General features: G+C 45.4%; 1 protein-coding gene across 1 annotated transcript in view; it reads right to left on the minus strand.

Annotated features, from left to right (window-relative positions):
* The window catches only part of Mtor (mechanistic target of rapamycin kinase), a 123,897-nt gene that overhangs the window by 26,737 nt on the left and 79,094 nt on the right, over nucleotides 1-18,066 (minus strand). The window contains exons 31-38 of the mRNA XM_005317451.5: nucleotides 13,486-13,586; nucleotides 11,228-11,343; nucleotides 10,122-10,199; nucleotides 9,807-9,914; nucleotides 6,393-6,518; nucleotides 6,185-6,316; nucleotides 2,563-2,678; nucleotides 1,626-1,743 (exon numbers count right to left, since the gene is read on the minus strand). Of these exons, the coding sequence (XP_005317508.1) occupies nucleotides 1,626-1,743; nucleotides 2,563-2,678; nucleotides 6,185-6,316; nucleotides 6,393-6,518; nucleotides 9,807-9,914; nucleotides 10,122-10,199; nucleotides 11,228-11,343; nucleotides 13,486-13,586 (895 nt within the window). The remainder of the gene's footprint in view (nucleotides 1-1,625; nucleotides 1,744-2,562; nucleotides 2,679-6,184; nucleotides 6,317-6,392; nucleotides 6,519-9,806; nucleotides 9,915-10,121; nucleotides 10,200-11,227; nucleotides 11,344-13,485; nucleotides 13,587-18,066) is intronic.

Consider the following 18,066-nt stretch of genomic DNA (forward strand, 5'->3'; position numbering starts at 1 on the left):
CAGTTTAGGGCACGTGCAGGAGCAAAATGCAGGAAGGCTGGTCAAGTGCCAAGGCAGAGGGAAGAGGAACAGTCACACTAAGTCCAGGGGCCCACTTCATCTGTGGGAAAATGAAGCTTTACTGGTTTTTAAAGTAGACAATATGGATTATTTAAGAGAGCAGATGTTGAGAGGCAGCTGTCATATTTAGGGAGTGGTGAGTCCTAATAAGTCACATGACAGGGGGCAAGGGGAGGCACACACTAAGAGGTATAAGGAGGACCACTTCTGCATGGTACAGAGAGGCTGAGGCAAAGTTTTGACTCAGGGTATTGTAATTCTGCAGTGACAATAGCATATTAATATAATCCACTAAGAGTTGGACTTTCCGGATAATCAGGAAATTCCCTGTCTACTGCTAAAGATGATAACATAACTGTGCCCATTTTCCCAATTAAGCATAGTCTTTACTTGACAAGTTAGAATGCTACAGTGACTCAAGTTCAGTTCCCTAGACCTTCATTTATTCAACACATGCCTCTTACATATGGAGGTGCCAGGCACTGACCTGGGGTCAAGGTGAACAAGACCAAAATGCTGGCATGCACACCATACTAGAAAATGCTTTTAAAAACTAAAACCAATTTGCCTGGAAGCAGGTTTTTCTTTGTGATCTGTATTTTTCTAAAGGGTGAATGATAAGTAACTAGTCAGCAAGACCCCTACTAAACCTCACTGGACTCACTTCTTTGGCTTTTGACATGCAGCTGTCCTTGAGAGACAAGTAATTCTCCTATTACAGAAGGGGCATTTTTGGATCATCAAGAAGCATGCTTAGACAAGGAGAGCTTTTTATTGTGAACTCTTCTGTGGCTTTCAGATGCAAGTTTTGACCCCAGAGGGATTAATTCACAAAGTATTAGTAAGTAAAGGAGATTCTGGAAAGAAATTGATGATATATGCTATGTTAAGAAGGAGGCCCTTTGGAAAAGATATTTAAAAAAATAAGAATGGAGCTCTTGCCAAGGATGTACTTCCAAGACTCCCCTGTACCAGCCAGTCACATCTTTTGTACATTTCTGTTTGTCCTTTTGAAAAGTTTCCTGTAATATAACAGGATGTTACCCAGATCTTTCCAATAAAAACAAAGAAAGTTAATTTCTTAGCTGAGGAGTAGCCGAGGATGGAGATCAGAAAGGAGCTGGGAAGGAACAGATTACCCAGGGGGAAGATAAAGTTCCTGAGATTAACTGTGTGTCCAGATGCTCCTAGGAAAACAAGCAGCTAAGAAGTTAAAAGACAGCAGCAGCCCAGTGCCACACATAGGACACGGTGCGATGCCTACTTCTCAAGTGAGGAATCAATGAAATGTGTAAGGGAAATGCAGGCTCCTCGGGCCCTTTTTTTTTTTTTCTTTTTTGATTTTTTAGTTGTACATGTATGCAGTATCTTTATTTTGTTTATGTATTTTTATGTGGTGCTGAGGATTGAGCCCAGGGCCTCCACGTGTGGGAGGCAAGTGCTTTACCACTGAGCTACAACCCCAGCCACTTCCTTGGACCTCTTGACAGACAGGCTCCAGTCACTTGGCTCCCAGGGGCCAGGCTGAGGGGTCCTGCCAGGTGGCTGTGCCCTGCCCCCCTCACCTTGTACCAGCTGCGGTCATGCTCAGTGGCGGCGCTGTAGTACTGCAGCACTTTGGGGATGGTGCTCTCATTGATGCCCTGGAGGTTCAGCTGCCACTCCCCAAGTTTCAGGAAACACCTGAAAAGAGAAGCAAGCCCCCATGTTGCTCCTTCTCCCTAAGAGCCCTCCTGAGGGGGACAACAAACTGCCAGGGGTGTCTTAACACCTTTCTGGTATCTATTCTCCCTGTCAAGAGGCAACCCAAAGGAACCAGCAGAATGTTCAACCATGTGGAAGGAAGGAGACAGGGTCTGGGAACAGGTTTTCAGGTACCATCTTTTCTTCTGATCTCTGTGTTGCAATGACAGCATAACCCAGGAACCTGGTAAAGGTATATCTGCATGGACCTATCTAGCCCAAATCCAATTTTCATGGGGAACGCTGTTGAGTTATTTTTCCTATTGATTGCCTATGGCTTCTCCCTTACTCTTCCCCCTCCCTCCCTTTGTTAAGGTGATGACAGCACCAGCTGGCGTTTGCACCTGCTGATGTGCTCCAGGCACTGCTCTCAGTGTTTGACACGCTGTGGCCTTTCCATAAAGCCACACACCTTACACCACCCTAGGAAACAGGTACTCTTCCTATCTTCCAGAGAGGTTAAACAGTTTATCTAAAGTCAAATTTATCCACACTTCAAATTAGCAGTGTACCTGGCACCTGAAAACAAAAAGTCTAACCCTAAAGCCAGACACCAGGAGAGGATAGCACTTGGGCTGAGTGCCCTTGAGCTGCTGAACCTTGGGAAAATGAGTGGGGACTATGGAGCACCGCAATTTGATGGCTGCCTGGGATCCCTACTGCAAAAGGTGAGAGGTATGGGCAATAGGCTCCCCAAGGAGCCTGAATGTGTCCTCACTACAGAAGCTGCTGGCATGGCAGGGGCAAGACGGTCCTCACCGGGCCATGAGCTTGTGCAGCTCCTGCTTATGCTGCTGGTCCTCAGTGGCAATGGCATGCTGGGCCTGCTGCTGCATGGTCTGGACAAAGTGCTGCATGTGCTGGAAGGCATCGATCTGTGGCAGGACAAAGGCACAGAGAGCCACTTGGCATGTGGCAGAAGCTTGCAGGCACACAAGTCAATCCACACCAAACAGAATACCCTAGGACACAGGATGCTGTTGGGAGAGGGCCAGGCTTTTCCAGAACATTCATGATTCACTCAGCTTAAGTCTTAGCTCTCCTCTGCCAACTGTAATTACCAGTTTAACAAGTCCTGGAAGAGCCACATGTCTGGCTATCCCAAATAATAACTCATGTGAAGTGATCTGAACAAGTGCTTACTTAACTATCAATATACTGCCCTGAGGGAATCAGACTCATGGGAAACTGTCTCAGGCTAGTAAAACCTTGGTATTTGTTTACAAAGCTATGGTGCCCTGGCTGCTTCAGCAGGGCAAAAATTACAGATTTAAAAAAAACAGATGGAACCCCTGGAACCTGAATAAGAACAGAGAAGGAGTAAAGGCCCTCAAGTGTTTAGTGGAAGAAGATGACACTAGGTAAGCAGCCACTCAGGGACAGGGGGCTTGGGAACAGAATCTTCAGAGAATCCTCTTGCAGTCCCCTCTACTTTTCCCTCTACTGCTACCATGGGGTCTGACTCAGTGAGCAGTGGCATGTGAGTTACCAGGGACCAGACAGCTGTACCAGGAAGAGCAGCACAGGCCTCAGATCCGGAAGTACTACACGAGCCCACTGTGCCCAGACCTGCCAGCATCTTGACAAATTCAGTCTATACCTTCTTTTAACAGACTTCTAGGATGGAGACAAAATGCATAAACGTCTAAAGCTCATATGGAGAATGTTAAAATCTAAATCCACTAACATAGGAGAAGAAACATTATGTGAGAGAACGTGAAAAAGGATATGTGTTCTTTGTTATACAAGAAGGGGAAAATCCACTTTTCCAAGAATAATAGGTCTCCTTATGGTAAATTGTTTAAGAAGTTTTTTTGTTTTTGTTTTTGTTTATAGAACTCAGAATCAATTGGTTTCAAGATACAGGGTTTGACCCCAAGCTAGAATGACATGACCCTGTAGCAAGCAGCTCATGCCTGAGGACAGGACAGATACAGGTTCCCACAGTGAATAAGACACCTGTCTTCCACAGCATCTGCCTTCACAGAGTTCCACTTCTCACCAACAGCTTAGAAAAAGAACTACATAGCATTCCCCCACCTGGGAAGTGATACCTGTCCTTTAGGTTTTCTTCTAGGAGTCCTACACTGGCTAGATTTACATCTGATTAAAAACAAAAACAAAATGAAAGTGGAAGCACCACTAAAAAGGACAGCCACTAAAAAGGGGACTATGAGTGCGGCTGTCAAGCAGGCAGAAGCAACCCCAGGAGCTCTGAAGCCAGGTGCTTTTTAGAGCCCAAACACTATGTGTTGCTGACAATCCAGACAGGGCGTAAGCTCTTTTTGGAGCTCAACAAAGAGCTGAACAAAAAAATAAATAGCCAGAACTGGGGAATCTGGGTTTGGGTGTGAAGCCTAAGATAAAAATTTTATCCAGCAGGGGAGAATCTGCTACCTTTTTACTCCATAGCATGAGGCAACTTATTTTATACTTTTTGCAGTACTAGGGGTTGAACTCAGGGGTCCTCTAGCATTGACTTACATCCCAGCCTTTTTTATTTTACTTTGAGACAGGATTTTGCTAAGTTGTTTAGGTGTCCTTGAACTTGTGATCCTCCTGCCTCCATCTCCCAAGTTGCTAGAATTAAATTATGTGCCACTAACTTATTTTTAAGTAACTGAATATATTCTACCTAAAACTTCTTTTCTCCATCCCAAAGAAATGAAGAGGGGAAAATGATTCTTTCCATCTTATGAATGAAGGACAGTCACTTGGAAGAGCTTTCTCAGGCCCACAGGACTGAGGCTGGGCACAGTCCTCTGGTTCTTGAGAGCACTATGTCTGGGTGGTTTGTGGGCTGGAAGGACCTTAGCCAGTGAGATTTCACGCATGGCCCTCCCATCTCTGGATTCCACGGTGGAATCACGCACCCAGCTGTCCCTGATGCCTTCCTGCAGGCAGGGTCTGCTTCCCCCCAGGACATCCCACTTGCTGCACCACCCTGTTTATAGTGCAGGAGAGCAAGGCACAATCACCAAACTTTCTCCAAGTAGCTCCTGGATCATGAAGAAGTGATGCTGCCAGATCTAGGCTTGAAGTCCCAGCACCTAGCTTTAAAAAGGTTTTTAAATTTTTAATTTCTCCAGAACTTGGTCTCTTAAGAAAAGGCCATATTCTGTGGAGAAGTTGGGCGTGGGCATATATTGAGAGAAGCCACTCCTGAATTAAGTCACCACCCAAAAGTCTTCTTCTGCCACTTTCAGCAAGACAGTCAAAGACTTGGAGGCTGTACACAGAAGGAAACCAGACTATTCAGATTCACCACCTTCTGTTTTTCTCCTTAACTTGGAGAGGTCAGGACTGAATCAGAAATGCTCTGGCCTGAAAGGCTCACATAGCTTGAAAAATAAAACAACAATAACAAAATCCCAAATATGCACTTTAGAAGGAAACTCAGGCCATTAGTAATGAGGTAAATCCCAGTTAAAGACCAGGTTCTTAGAGAAGGCTGTTGATACCACTTTAGGCGACACTGAGCCAACCATTCACAGAAGCCAAATCCTAGGCCCAGTCTGAGGACTCTTGGGCATGCCTTCTAAAGGCAACCCTGTTTTTTTTTTTTTTTTTTTTTTAAATATTTTTAAATATTTAAATATTTTAAATATTTTTAAATATTTAAATATTTTAAATATTTATTTTTTTTAGGTGTGGATGGATACAACACAATGCCTTTATTTTTATGTGGTACTGAGGATCGAACTTGGGATCCACCCGTGCTAGGTGAGCGCTCTACCGCTGAGCCACAATCGCAGCCCCTCTAGACAACTCTGTTTTAACCACTCTTTCCACAGCCTCAGCTCTGCTGGGGACCACAGTGGGGAGGGGAGGCCAGCATAGGTACTCTCCTTTGGGGGAGCCAAAGCAGGTGGTTTTGCCCCGAGGGCATACATTTTGTTATTCACCAACATCACCCAGGGAGATTGTCAAAAAAAAAAACACAAAAACAAAACAAATACCAAGAGCCAAATCTGTTTCCCAGCATGCCCTGCATGCTGCTGCTTTTGAATCCAAATTGATGATACAAAGGTGACCAGAAGTCTGGAAACCAAATTGGTCTTACGAAAGATTTAGTCTATTTTCACAAATATGCTACCCTTGTTTTGAACAGCCTATCTTCTCTTTAGGGACAGAAACTGTGCTTTTTCTATGATTCAGGACTTTCTGGATACCAATAAATAAAACTGGATCACACTCATTGGTTTGGCCAAGGCACGCAGATATCTCCTCGACCGTGACTCACAGGGTGAAGTCAGGAAGAGACTGCCTGCCATTGTGGATAGGTGGTTTTGACCCTGGCTCCTTTTTGGCCTTTAGGGAGGCAGCGAGATTAGATGAGTGTTCTGAAGGTGGACCCTGGTGGCTGGACGTGGGTACAGACCTTGCGAGCGCTCTTCCACATGTTCTTCATGTAGGCATAGGTCACTTGAGGGTGGACTGTGGGCAGAGGATGGTCGAGCTGCCGAGACGGATCGACTCCCAGGAGCAGCACTAAGGTTTTATGAGCAAGAGCCTTAAGAACAAGACAGGCCAGGTTATGAACAGAACCAAAGCAGGCGCAGCACCCGCCACATGGTGGGGGAACTCACCAGCCTGCCGCTCTTGCCACACAGGCTGGCGTACTTGAGCCAGGTTCTCATGTCCTCATGAGGACTGACCACGAGGGACCGCACCATAAGGATTTTCTGCCAGTCCTCCACGATACGCTGGCAGCCCTGGACACACAGAGGGGAGGGTTAGACACGTTCTGCTCTAGCTCACTCCCCACAAGCCACAGCAAAATTGACTCCCAAACAAAAAGGAGACTCATTAATATAATCTCAACTTTCTCAAGATAAGGGCACTGGGAGTTGAAATACTTCTTAAGAACTTCTCAACAATTCGAGAAGCAGTAGGGTGTGGGGTCTAGAGTTTGAATTCTGGCTCCGCCACTTGCTATGTGACTTTGGGCAAGTTACTAATCTCCTTGATTGATCTCTAAGGTGGAATAAAAATAGTATCAACCTCACAGGGATATGGTGAGGATTAAACAAATTAAATTATTTTCAATTTCTTTTGTGGACTGTGAAAAATACATTAATATTTTGCTTTAGTCGTTGATTGAAGATGACTATCACTGACAAATTAAATTTGAAATGTATTGTTCAAAATTCAAAAGACTAAGTGTATAAGAAGTTTAAGTAAATTTTCAAATGATCCTGTTTGTAAGTTGGTGATGTTTATAATTCTGAGGTTATGAAAGCCTATGTCTGGGACATCCTGAACGTTGGCCTTCTTTATTTCAGTACATAGAGAAGGAAAAGTGCCTCATTAATTTACACAGTTCTTTGTAATCAGAAAAAAATAGAGTGAATTAATTATTATCAAAGGGGCTAAGCTCATTTTATATCAAATTACTGCTAGGAGTGAAGGCAACTTTTCCTTTTTCACCCTTGCTAGTAAGAAGGAAGGGAAATGGGTTCCTAAGAGATGTCAGACAAATTCCACAAATCTATGGAGCTGCTCTCCCTCTCTTTTTTTGGTACCAGAGATTGAATCCAGAAGTGCACTGCTGAGACATATCCCCAAATCCCTTTTTTATGTTGCGGGTTTTTTTTTTTTTTGTGCCAGGGGCTCTCGACCATCAAGCCACATCCCCAGCCCTATTTTGTATTTTATTTAGAGAGAAGGTCTCACTGAGTTGCTTAGCGCCTCATTTCTGCTGAGGCTGGCTTTGAACTTGTGATCCTCTAGCCATAGCCTCCCAAGCTGCTGGGATTACAGGTGTGCACCACTGTGCCAGGCTTTACATTGCATTTTCAGTCAGGATCTTGCTAAGTTGCTTAGGGCCTCACTAAATTGCTGAGGCTGGCCTTAAACTTGCAGACCTCCTGCTTCAGCCTCTTGAGTTGCTGGGATTATAGGCATGCACCACACCCAGCCCATGGAGTTTTCTCTATAGTGATAAAACTGAAAGTCTAACAGTGATCTCCAGATTTCAGATTTGACAGGATGTTGTCTTGAGCCTGACCTGAGAACCTAAGGCAAGAGGACATGTGGTGCAGCTGAGGCTGACCTCTCAAGCTGCCCTGTGGCAGACACTGGTTGGGGATTTTAATTTAAATGTCTTGGCCACAAATGGCAGTCTTCCAGCCCAGGCAGCTCATGGAGTGTTTTGACAGCAAGCCATCCATGAGAGCCAATTTCCCCCACAGAGTCATGCTTTATTTTCAGCCTGGATAATACGCTTTCCATCCCATGAACACAATGATTTGGAAAGTTAGGGGAGCAGAAAAAAGTACACTGAGTGATTGTTTTGGTTACTTCTCACTAACGACTAGTTTGTCCCAGGTGCTGAAAAACTTCGGCTCCCTGGGAGCCAAAAGAGCATCTTGTTGTCTCAAGACAGGACAGTGAAGGCTTAAGGTGATAATGCTGACCTGAACTCGTGAAGTCAGCAGGAGCCTCTCCTTCCCAGGACTCATTCCATCCATCTCCCTTCCAACTCTGTAAGTCCCACTTGTTAGAATATCTGAAGATTCATCAGATCTCTGATTTAGAAATTCTTCACTCTACGATAGGCACTTAAGAAAACCAGGGTGTGTATAAGTGGGAAATGCTCGCTTTGTGGAATTCTTTCTGGTGCCCAGGAGACAATTTTCCATCAAAACATTTACTGGGCATTTCATAAATACTAATAAAACATGTAAAAGAACTGTGTGTGCCTATTTCAGAGCCATAAATGACTTGATTTGTAAGATGTTCCTTTGCCCACTGCTCTTTCCTACCCAATGGAATGTGCCCTGAGCTTCCTAGGCAGGAATGTGGCTTTGAGTCAAAAGGCTTGTCATAGCCTACTGAAAAGCTTGGAAGCACAAACCTTGACTGGTCTGGAGAGAGCATTTGGAACTAGGTGTGGATCTGGTCAAGAAGAAACCACCTATTGGGGGTGGGGGTGCTGAATATGAGAAGCAGGGGACTGACAGTTTCTAGAGCAGTAAAGGTACTTTGTGTTGTCGTTCTCTCTCTCTCTCTCTCTGGTGCTGGGGAACAGAATCCAAGGCCTCATACAAGCCAGACAAGCACTCTACCACTGAGTTACCCTGCCAAGCCCACTCTCTCCCTTCCTACCTACTCAAGGAGGAGGAGGACTGCTATTTTTTCCAAAGGTACTTGAGACTGCAGACTTCCAGGTCTGGAGTCGACAGTTCCTCAGGCTACAATGATCAGAATGCTGCACTAAAACTCTAAGACAGTCCTTGGAAAAATTCTTCTACAAGGGGAAACTAGTAGAAAAGTCTGATCAAGAGGCTAGGTTGACTGTAACTTGGCAGGAGATAGTGAAGGAACACATTGGACAATCTGTTTAAACAGAGGGATGGGGCCTGGCATGAGGCTGCACACTTATAATCCCAGCTACATGGGAGGTTGAGGCAGGAAGAGCACAAGTTGGAGGATGACCTTACTAGCTCAGAGAGACCCTGCCTCAAAACAAAATTTTTAAAAAGGGTTTAAGTGGGAGCTCAGTGGTCGAGTGTCCATGAGTTCTGCCCCCAATTAAATAAGGAAAAAAAAAAAAGCTGCCGGATGCTGGGGGCCAGTACATGTGTTTAGATACTGATTCTCAGCTTTGGTTGCAGGGGGCCATCTGGGAGCTAAAGACACCAATCCTGTGTCTACACCCAGAAATGGTGCCTTTATGGGCCTGGGCATCAGGATTTTTAAATGCTCTCCTAGTGATCACACTGTGCAGCAAAGGTTAAGAACCACTGATTTTGAGGTTCTGATTCCCAGTTGGTTGCTCAGAGGGTCACTTATGTTTTCTTTGATTCCTAGAGAAGTTAGAGGAGGCTGGAAAACTGGTCATTCTCCCACAGCTGACATTTAGGTGAAGAGCCTTGAGTGCTCTGCTCAGCATAGGAGGCAGGAAAACTCATGGAGTGAGCACAGGAGGTGTGGGGCACAAGGGCCCCCAAGAGCCCTCAGCGGGGCAGGAGGGTGAACTGGGGCATCTCCAGGCTCACCTGCAGTCTCTCCCACCAGATCTGGCGGATGATCTCTCGTCGCTCAGGGACAAGTTTGTACTGGATAACCTCCTCCAGCTCAGAGAGCATGTGGCAAGAAACCATGGCCTGATGAAAGCAAAGCACATTCCAACCTAATTACTGAAGGAGCAATCCAGAGTTGGGGTTAACCTAACAGCCCTGGCATCTGGGTTTCCGCCGACCTGGGCATACAAGCTTGTTCCCAGTAGCCTGTGACATCTTTACTAGTTCACTCTGAAAACAGAGCTGAGATAAGCTTCCAAAATGACAAAGCATGGAGTGTCCACCACTCACCCCATAGGCCCGACTGTAACTTTCTCCCGCCATGGCAGTTAGCTCAGCATCCAGCAGGTCCCGGGCCTTGTCAATGCACTAGGAAAAAAACAAAGAACACTGGCACTGGGCTCTCGACTTGGGCACTTACAATTCTTTTAGGACTTTCCAGCTAGCTGCAACTTCCTTAAATGTTAGTCATGAAGATAACAATTTACCAGAGAAGGGAAGTGACCTCTTCCTAGATCTGAATGGCTTAGAGGGTAGAAATGCATGGTGTCCCAAACCTTAAACTCTAAGGAAACATTCATAGTCTTGGGCGGTGAGGGCAGATGTACTGTGAAGCAGAATCGTTGTGTTCTTGCATCGCATGAGGACGTCTGGGACCTGGCTTCTTTCATCTTCCCTTGCGGGGCATGCCTGTGAACCACTCAGCACACTGTCCAGCTCCAGCTGGTCACCTCTGGCTTCAAACTTCCCGTCCTCACCATGGAGCCCTCTGTGAGCCCCTCCAGGGGATGCGGCCTCTTAGAAGGCCTAAGTCTGGACTCCTGTCACACACATCAGCCTGGGGATGCCATAGGACTGCAGTTTGAAATTTCCTGTGCTGCCAATTAAAACCTCCTGTGGAGCTATTACCTTTTTGAATGTGTAGGGCTAAATGGCATCCCTGTCCCTGAAGTACTCAGATACCTGAGCACCTTGTATAAGAAAGTCTGGAGCCTCACAGGGCAGATATGATTGCTTCCCTGGAAGGCATTCAAGGAGCACCACCCTGCATGGCCAGAAGACTCTTGTGACGGCCTCTGCTACTACGGAAATTGCTGGCTCTCTGATTCTTCCTTTGGTGAAACACCTTCTCTCTACTATAAGGAGTGCTAAGTCTAGTTGATAAAAAGGTGCAGCAATGATCCAAGAAGCTAACTCCCAAAGCCACGATAGCAGAACAGACAAAAGCCCCAGCTGATGTGCTGGCATCTTCTCAGTAAACGCTGTGCATTATGACCCAGAGACAAGCGTGCTCTCGAGCTAAAGTACATGAGTCTGTTTATACTGGTGCCTGTGCCCAAGAGTACTGTGGGATAGCCTTTCCTCTGCTGGAAGGTGCGAGGCGTGTAGATTTTCACCTGTTGTGCCAAGGAGAAGAGGTCCTGATGGAGTGCCAGCACAGCTCTATAAAACGCCCCATCATGGGTGTCCCGAGGTATCATGCAGGTGTACTCTTCCATGCTGTCCCACTGACCTAGTGCACACATAAGAAAGCATCAGGGTGGTTAGCAGGCTGGGCTAAAAGCAGTGTCTCAAATAAACCTTGTCATCCTACTTTCCTTTTGCTTGGGGTGCAGAAAAACCAAATGAACTTGAGCCCGATGCACCCAAATCCTACAGAGGCCCTCTATATGCTGTGCAGGTTGATTTAACAAACACAGCTACATCTGTCTTAAAACAAGATTCCACTACTGCCCCAGGGAACTCCTGAAAGACAGAGAAAGTGTGTGGGCTGCACTTCATTAACCTGAGAACTCTGGCAGGCTCTCTGGGCAAGATGAAATTGCTTCCTTCCCTACTAGTGATGCCCCTTGCAGGGCAATGCTACACTGGGAAATTATATTTTTCTCTAAGTAACTGAAAATGGCCATTATACAGACAGGGGACAGGACTAGACAAATAGTTTGCCCATTTCACTCTGGCAGTATCTTTGCCTCAGGAGGGAGGAGGTAAATATTTTAAGAGGCTGTTCTAACAGAAAGGTGGCCGGGTCATAGTGTAGTGGTCTGTGTCAAGTCAGACTGGGGAGATGGCAGCCTCGAAGCCCAGGCATTCACTTCCCCTAGGGGGTGGTGAGCTCTCATGAAGTCCAGGACTGCCAAGACCATCTGCAGAAAAGAGGGAGCCTCATTAGCTGCAGGCTGCAGGGCTACCCATTTTACAAGGCTTGTCCATTCTGGATGCCTCTGGGCAGATGCAAATAGCAAAGGATGACTCCTCAGGAAGCAATTTGTTTTTGAAAGATATTCCAATCCAGCCAAGAGCCCATGACAGGAAAGAATATAAGCTCTGTGACTCAAGAAGGATAGAGTGGAGGTGGAGGATGTGTCACCTGCCTCTAGACTCCAAGCTTTCATCTGGCACATTCTATGGAAACTTTCCCTTCTCATCAAGAACATCTCTGGAACATGCACTGTCAAGCCTCTCAGCTGGGGCCTGGCATTAGGAAGCTACACAACTGTAGGAATTAAAAGGAGGTTTCTGGATTATAATACTCCAGGAGGAGGGATAAGGTGGGCAAGTGTCAGGCAGCAGGGAGAACAAAGAAAACAAAATAGTCAAAATATTTGTAATTGTTGGAGAAGGTAAAGGGCAAACATTATACCCTTCTCTCCATGTCTATATATGTTGGGAAAGTTCTAGAATAAATGGCAAAAAAAACAAAAACAAAACAAAAAAAAAAAAAACAAGAGATAAACAAATGCCTTCTCCCTTTATTCCTGTCTGGGGCAAAGACGTCTTGAGTGGTGCTCTAACAGCCATACTGGACCATGAGGTAGCAGAGCATGCAATGCAGAAATACAGAAAAGGGCTGTTGATGACAGAGCTCAAATGCCAGTCTGGGAATGCCAATCTGTAGATTTCACTTGTAAGAGAGAAAAACAAACCAGTATTTTGTTGAAGACAAAACAAAATCCCACTCTGGTATAAGAAGAAATGTATTTGGCCTCTGTCCCTGTCTCTCAGCACAGAGCTTCATAAACCCTGGAATTTCCTGAGCAACAGGAGTCAATTGCAGAATGAGACCCAAAGGGCTGGTGAACACATCTGTGTGCTAGAGGGCAGCAGTGCATGCAGCTCCTTGGGAAGAGCAAAGAGTTTCCCAGAGTCTTGTGAGGCACCTGGGGAGAAGACTGAGGGAACTCTGCTTTACATTAGGTCAGTTAGACGCACAAGCCACAGCTGGGCACCTGAGACTGGCATTTGAAGTGGGGTTGAGTCCTTAACCTGCAGGATCCGATGCTATGTGTATGAACACCGTGTCAGAACTGAACTGGGTTACAGGACACCTGGCTGGTTCTGCTGGAGAAGCTCTCAATGAGTGGGGAAACCCTCGCACACTGGCGCCCGAAGTGTTCTGCGACTATGCAAAGCGTGGTTTTCTCACCTGCAGCTTCTCAGTTCTGATGCTTACTAACTTACTTTCCTCAACCTCCCACGAAGATCTGTTTTTACCCAGGTCTCCAAAGTGAGTAAAAATCACTAGATGGAAAGGACAGAGTGAGGATGCAGAAGCAAGAGAATTTAGACTGCTCTAACACTTGCATAGACCTGCAGCCATAGCACCTTGGCTTCCTTTCCCCACCTTGCCTGGGGCCTGGGGAGGAAGCCTCACCTAAACCCCACGCAGCTGCAGCAGCCATCCGGGCCATCTTGGCTTGAGTCTCATCATTAACCAGAGTCCACTTTTCACAGCACTGCTGATGGAGCTGCCCCCTGAAGGAAAAGAAGCACATCATCAGGGTGACTGAAACTGCTCCACAACCCGCCAATCTTCCTCTCCAGCCCGGAGGGTTAGCTGGGGCCACAGGGACCTGGAGTAAGAGGGGCCAGCCTTGAGCTGGGAGCATTTCAATAGAAACTACATTCTTCTAGGCCCTCTAATAGAGAAGTGAATAGCTATTTGTGGTTTCTAAGGCCTGGTGCTCATAATTTGAGAGTAAGTTTATCAGGGATAGGGACCGTACTAACTCTGTGATGTGAAATGTCCTGAACATCTGGCCCCTTCATAAATATTAAATAACCTCTCCTTTGCCAGTGAACTCTGGGCTCTTTCCCTTTGGCAGGCCTACAGAGAAAGCAATATGAAGAGACACATCTGGATATTCATTTTGGGCTAAAGCTATAGGGAGAACTGGCTCTTAAAAGCATTATACAAATGGTTTCAGTCTGAGATGAAGCCCAAATGAAAAAAATCTGTATAGAAGAAATGCTCTGGGATGATCATGTTTACCAGAAACCTAGATACTGCCTACTCTCAGAATTTTTCACAATTACTAAGAGTGTGGGTAAAGATTCTAAGATTAAGATACAAATGGTGCTTAAGAGACCCCAATACAGAACAAAAGTGAAAACCCTTTCCAGTACAGGAACTTCCTTCATTCTTTCCTGTACTGGGGATGGAACCCAGGGCTTGTGTTCACCACACAAGTACTCCCTCACTTTGAGCCTCACCCTTAGCCTCTTTTATTGTATATTGAGATAGGGTCTGGCTAAATTGCCTAGACTGGCCTTGAATTTGCCAGCACCCTGCCTCAGCCTCCTGGGTAAGTGGTATGACAGGTGTGCATTTCTAAAAAGCTTTTCTGTGATGCTGAAGTTGCTGGTCAAGAGGCCACAGTTTGAGAACAACTGGCTCAGAGGAGAGGAGCGGCTCACTTGTTCAGTCTGTTTTGGGACCTGCCTGGAGATCCCTGGGGTCTCATGGAGGTAGAAGAGGAAGATCTATAATATCTCAATGGCACTTCCAAGTCTAAAATTCAAATGGTTATGGCTGGTGGACACGGGCAAGTTAGGCTTCCTTTACTCTTCTGTCAGGGCCACTGGTTTCTGTGACACAGGTCTAGGGATCTAGCTTTTCTTCTCATGAAGAGGTAGGAAGCAAGCTCAGTGATCAAAGTCCATGCTGTTACCCCAAGGGACACACCAGAGAGCTGGGCAAGGGCAGCATCCTGACAGCATCACAGGTGCTACCTTCACTATGTGGCTGAGAGCAGCTATCAGAGCCCACATTGGACATTTATATAGGAAGACACCGAGGTAGGGCCCTTTCTCCCACAAACATTTGATACAAAAGAGAATGCAGAATGTACTGAGCCCTAACTCTCCAGGGTGGGTGGGGAGGGGGACAAATAAACCAACAATATGAGATTGTGGAGCAATAATTAGGATAGGTGTTCTGACCCTCGTGCTGCATACCAGGGAGGACAGAGCACAGGGCCGCCTTCCAAGACTCTGACTTTCCCACCTAGAGCAGTGGCAGAAGCTTGGCAAGTTCTTTCATTTGCAACTCCTGTGTGAGGCAGCAGCCAGGGATCTCAATCCAGAGGAATTTGTTTTCAAAGACCCAGAGGCTGTATCTAAATAGCGTGAGGAGGGGGTTCACTTGGTTCATCTTGGCTGCATTGGCACTGCAGGGGCCACAGGGCCAGGGGGTCTCCTGGAGGCAGATGAGCACAGGAAGTCTTAACTCACTGGTCCACTATGGATCATTCCTGCTGCCACTTCCAGTGAACCCTGCTTCAGGCAGGGTCAGGACATATGCTCAAAGCAAAAGAAATTTAGAAATTGCACTCTAAACAGAATCGACTGGACAAACTACATCTGAAATCTGCATGTGGTCAGGGAAAGGATTCTGCTTCTTTCACCTCTTTTTAAATCTCTCTCCATCTCCCACATTTGTAAATCCCTTGGTCAGCATCACCAGCCACTTACACTTTATAGGTAATTAGAAAATTGGAAAGAGCCCAAGAGAGCAGAAGCATGCGGGACTGAGAACTGCAACGTCAGGAGACCTGTGTCACTGTGCTCTTGGAACACCTCTGGTGAGGTCTCTCCCTCCTGTGAGCCTCCGTTTCCTCAACCACACACAAGGGGACTGACAGATCACATCTTATCCTTTCCATGCATCCAAGTGATCTCTTCCTAGTCTAGCAAGGGACAGGTCATCTCCGATTCCAAAAGGGAATGGGAGTGGAAGAAAGGGCTCAGAAAGGTTTCCAGGAGGAAGAAACTGTGGAGAGGACTCCAAAAAGAAGGAAAAGGAGAAGAAAAAGAGGAGAGCAACCCAGGGAAAAGAACGAATAGGTGCAGGGTAGGGAAGAGAGTGAATGATTTAGCTTGAGCTCACATATGAGATGGAGTCCACTGAGCAACTGGTTGAGCTGAAGCCACAATCTGAAAGGCTCTGCAAACCAGGCTGTGAGACTTACGTCAATCCAAAGGTCACAGGGAGACACTATGGCATACCAGGAATTGATTAGAACTGAGTTTTAAGAATACTTACATCTTGCTTTATCCTTCTTTTAACAAGATATGACTGTGATGCAAATTTGAAAATAGGAGAAAGTGTTTTTGGCACCAAGTGGCTAGTCCTCTTTTGCGTCAGATCAGTGATGTCCAGAAAGCTTTCTGTGATGATGGAAGTGTTCTGTGTCCCTGTCCCCCAGAACCATCCACTAGCCAGAGGTAGCACTGAACACCTGAAATATGGCCAGTGCAACTGAGGAGCTGCATTTTAATTTTTATTTAACTTAAAATAATGACATGTGGCTAATGGCTACCACAGTGGACAGTGTGACTTTAGAAACCCATTGATTTCAGCAAATAATAAACAGTGTACACTGGTGAAGCTCATTTGATAGGGCTTCACCAGTGTACACTGTTTATTGAAGGGAATGAATGTGGAATATTGATTTATGAAAATAAATAATGATACTTTTGAATCTTCCTAATAATGATTAGACAATTAAGCTGAGTTGAGATAATTTTACAATATTATCGACCTACTTACCTATCTATATGTGATTCAATGCCCAAGGCTAAATTCACTGATATGAAATTTTTAGAAAAAAATTTTTAAGTTGTAGATGGATAATACTATGGATAATGCTGAGGATGGAACCCAGTGCCTCACACGTGCTAGGCAAGTGCTCTACCTCTGAGCCACAACCTCAGACCCAGATATGAAATTTTTATTTTATTTATTTAATTAATTAATTAATTTGAGAGAGAGAGAGAGAGAGAGAGAGAGAATTTTAAGATTTATATTTTTAGTTTTCGGTGGACACAACATCTTTGTATGTGGTGCTGAAGATCGATCCTGGGCCGCACACATGCCAAGGCGAGCATGCTACCACTTGAACCACATCCCCAACCCTGAAATTTTTATTTTTGAAATTTATTTTGAAATTTAATGCAAAACATGACAACACCTTCTATCATGGGAATTAGTAATAACTTCCTATTGAGAAATAAAATCAATAATGAAGTTACCAAAATAATATGTATAATTATGTACAGAAAGACCACTCCTTTAGAAGCCTTACTTTGATTTTGCTCACAGTATTTTAAAAACTTTTCAAGGTATCAAATTTCTAAACAAATAAAAATTTGCCTATATTAAATAGACTAGATTTAGCCACATGATGGAATATTATGAAGCCATCAGAAATGAGGTAGTAGCTCCATTTTGGAACAGTGGCCAAGAATTGGTAAGCAATAAAAGCAAGGCACAAATAATAACAGATACACTATTGTTAATGTATGTGCTTATGATGGGGGTTCAGGATGCCAAAACATGACTCCTTAGCATAGCAAATATTTTAAGAAACAGGCATCACGAAGGTCTCTCTGACCTTCCTCTGTCTTCCCTAATCAGTTCATAATACAGTCAAGGAATAAATGTCAAAATGGAGTAGCAATGTTTCAGAGCACTTAAAATGGAATCAGGAGGCCACTGTTAATCAGATCTGGAGTAATTACTGTTTTCCTCCGTGTGGCCGGCCACACTACATCTCTGTGACTCACCTCCACTGTCCTCACCTCTTCCCCAGATGCTCTCTTAGCTGGTGTAGCTCTCTCCTCTCAGGCCTCCCTTCAGGCTACTCTCTAATTTGCTCTTTTTATAATGGAAGCCTGATGATGATGCTCTCCAAACACAGGAGCAGCTTTCCAGCTTTCTCCTGGGTTTAAGCCCCAACTCCAGCAGGGCCAACGAGCCTCATACATTACAACCGCCCTTTTGTCTGCCCTGTGAGCTCTTAGAAGGCAAGACTCTGACTTGGTCCTGTTGTGTCCTCAAGGCAGACACTGGTGATGAATGAGCACTCACTAATGGTGGGTTGAACGAACAAGTGGGCACACTCAGTGTCACATTCAAGAGACAGTGGGTACAACCTGCTACTAGGGAAGCAAT

This window comes from Ictidomys tridecemlineatus, chromosome 11, assembly GCF_052094955.1.
Source record: "Ictidomys tridecemlineatus isolate mIctTri1 chromosome 11, mIctTri1.hap1, whole genome shotgun sequence".
NCBI lineage: Eukaryota > Metazoa > Chordata > Mammalia > Rodentia > Sciuridae > Ictidomys > Ictidomys tridecemlineatus.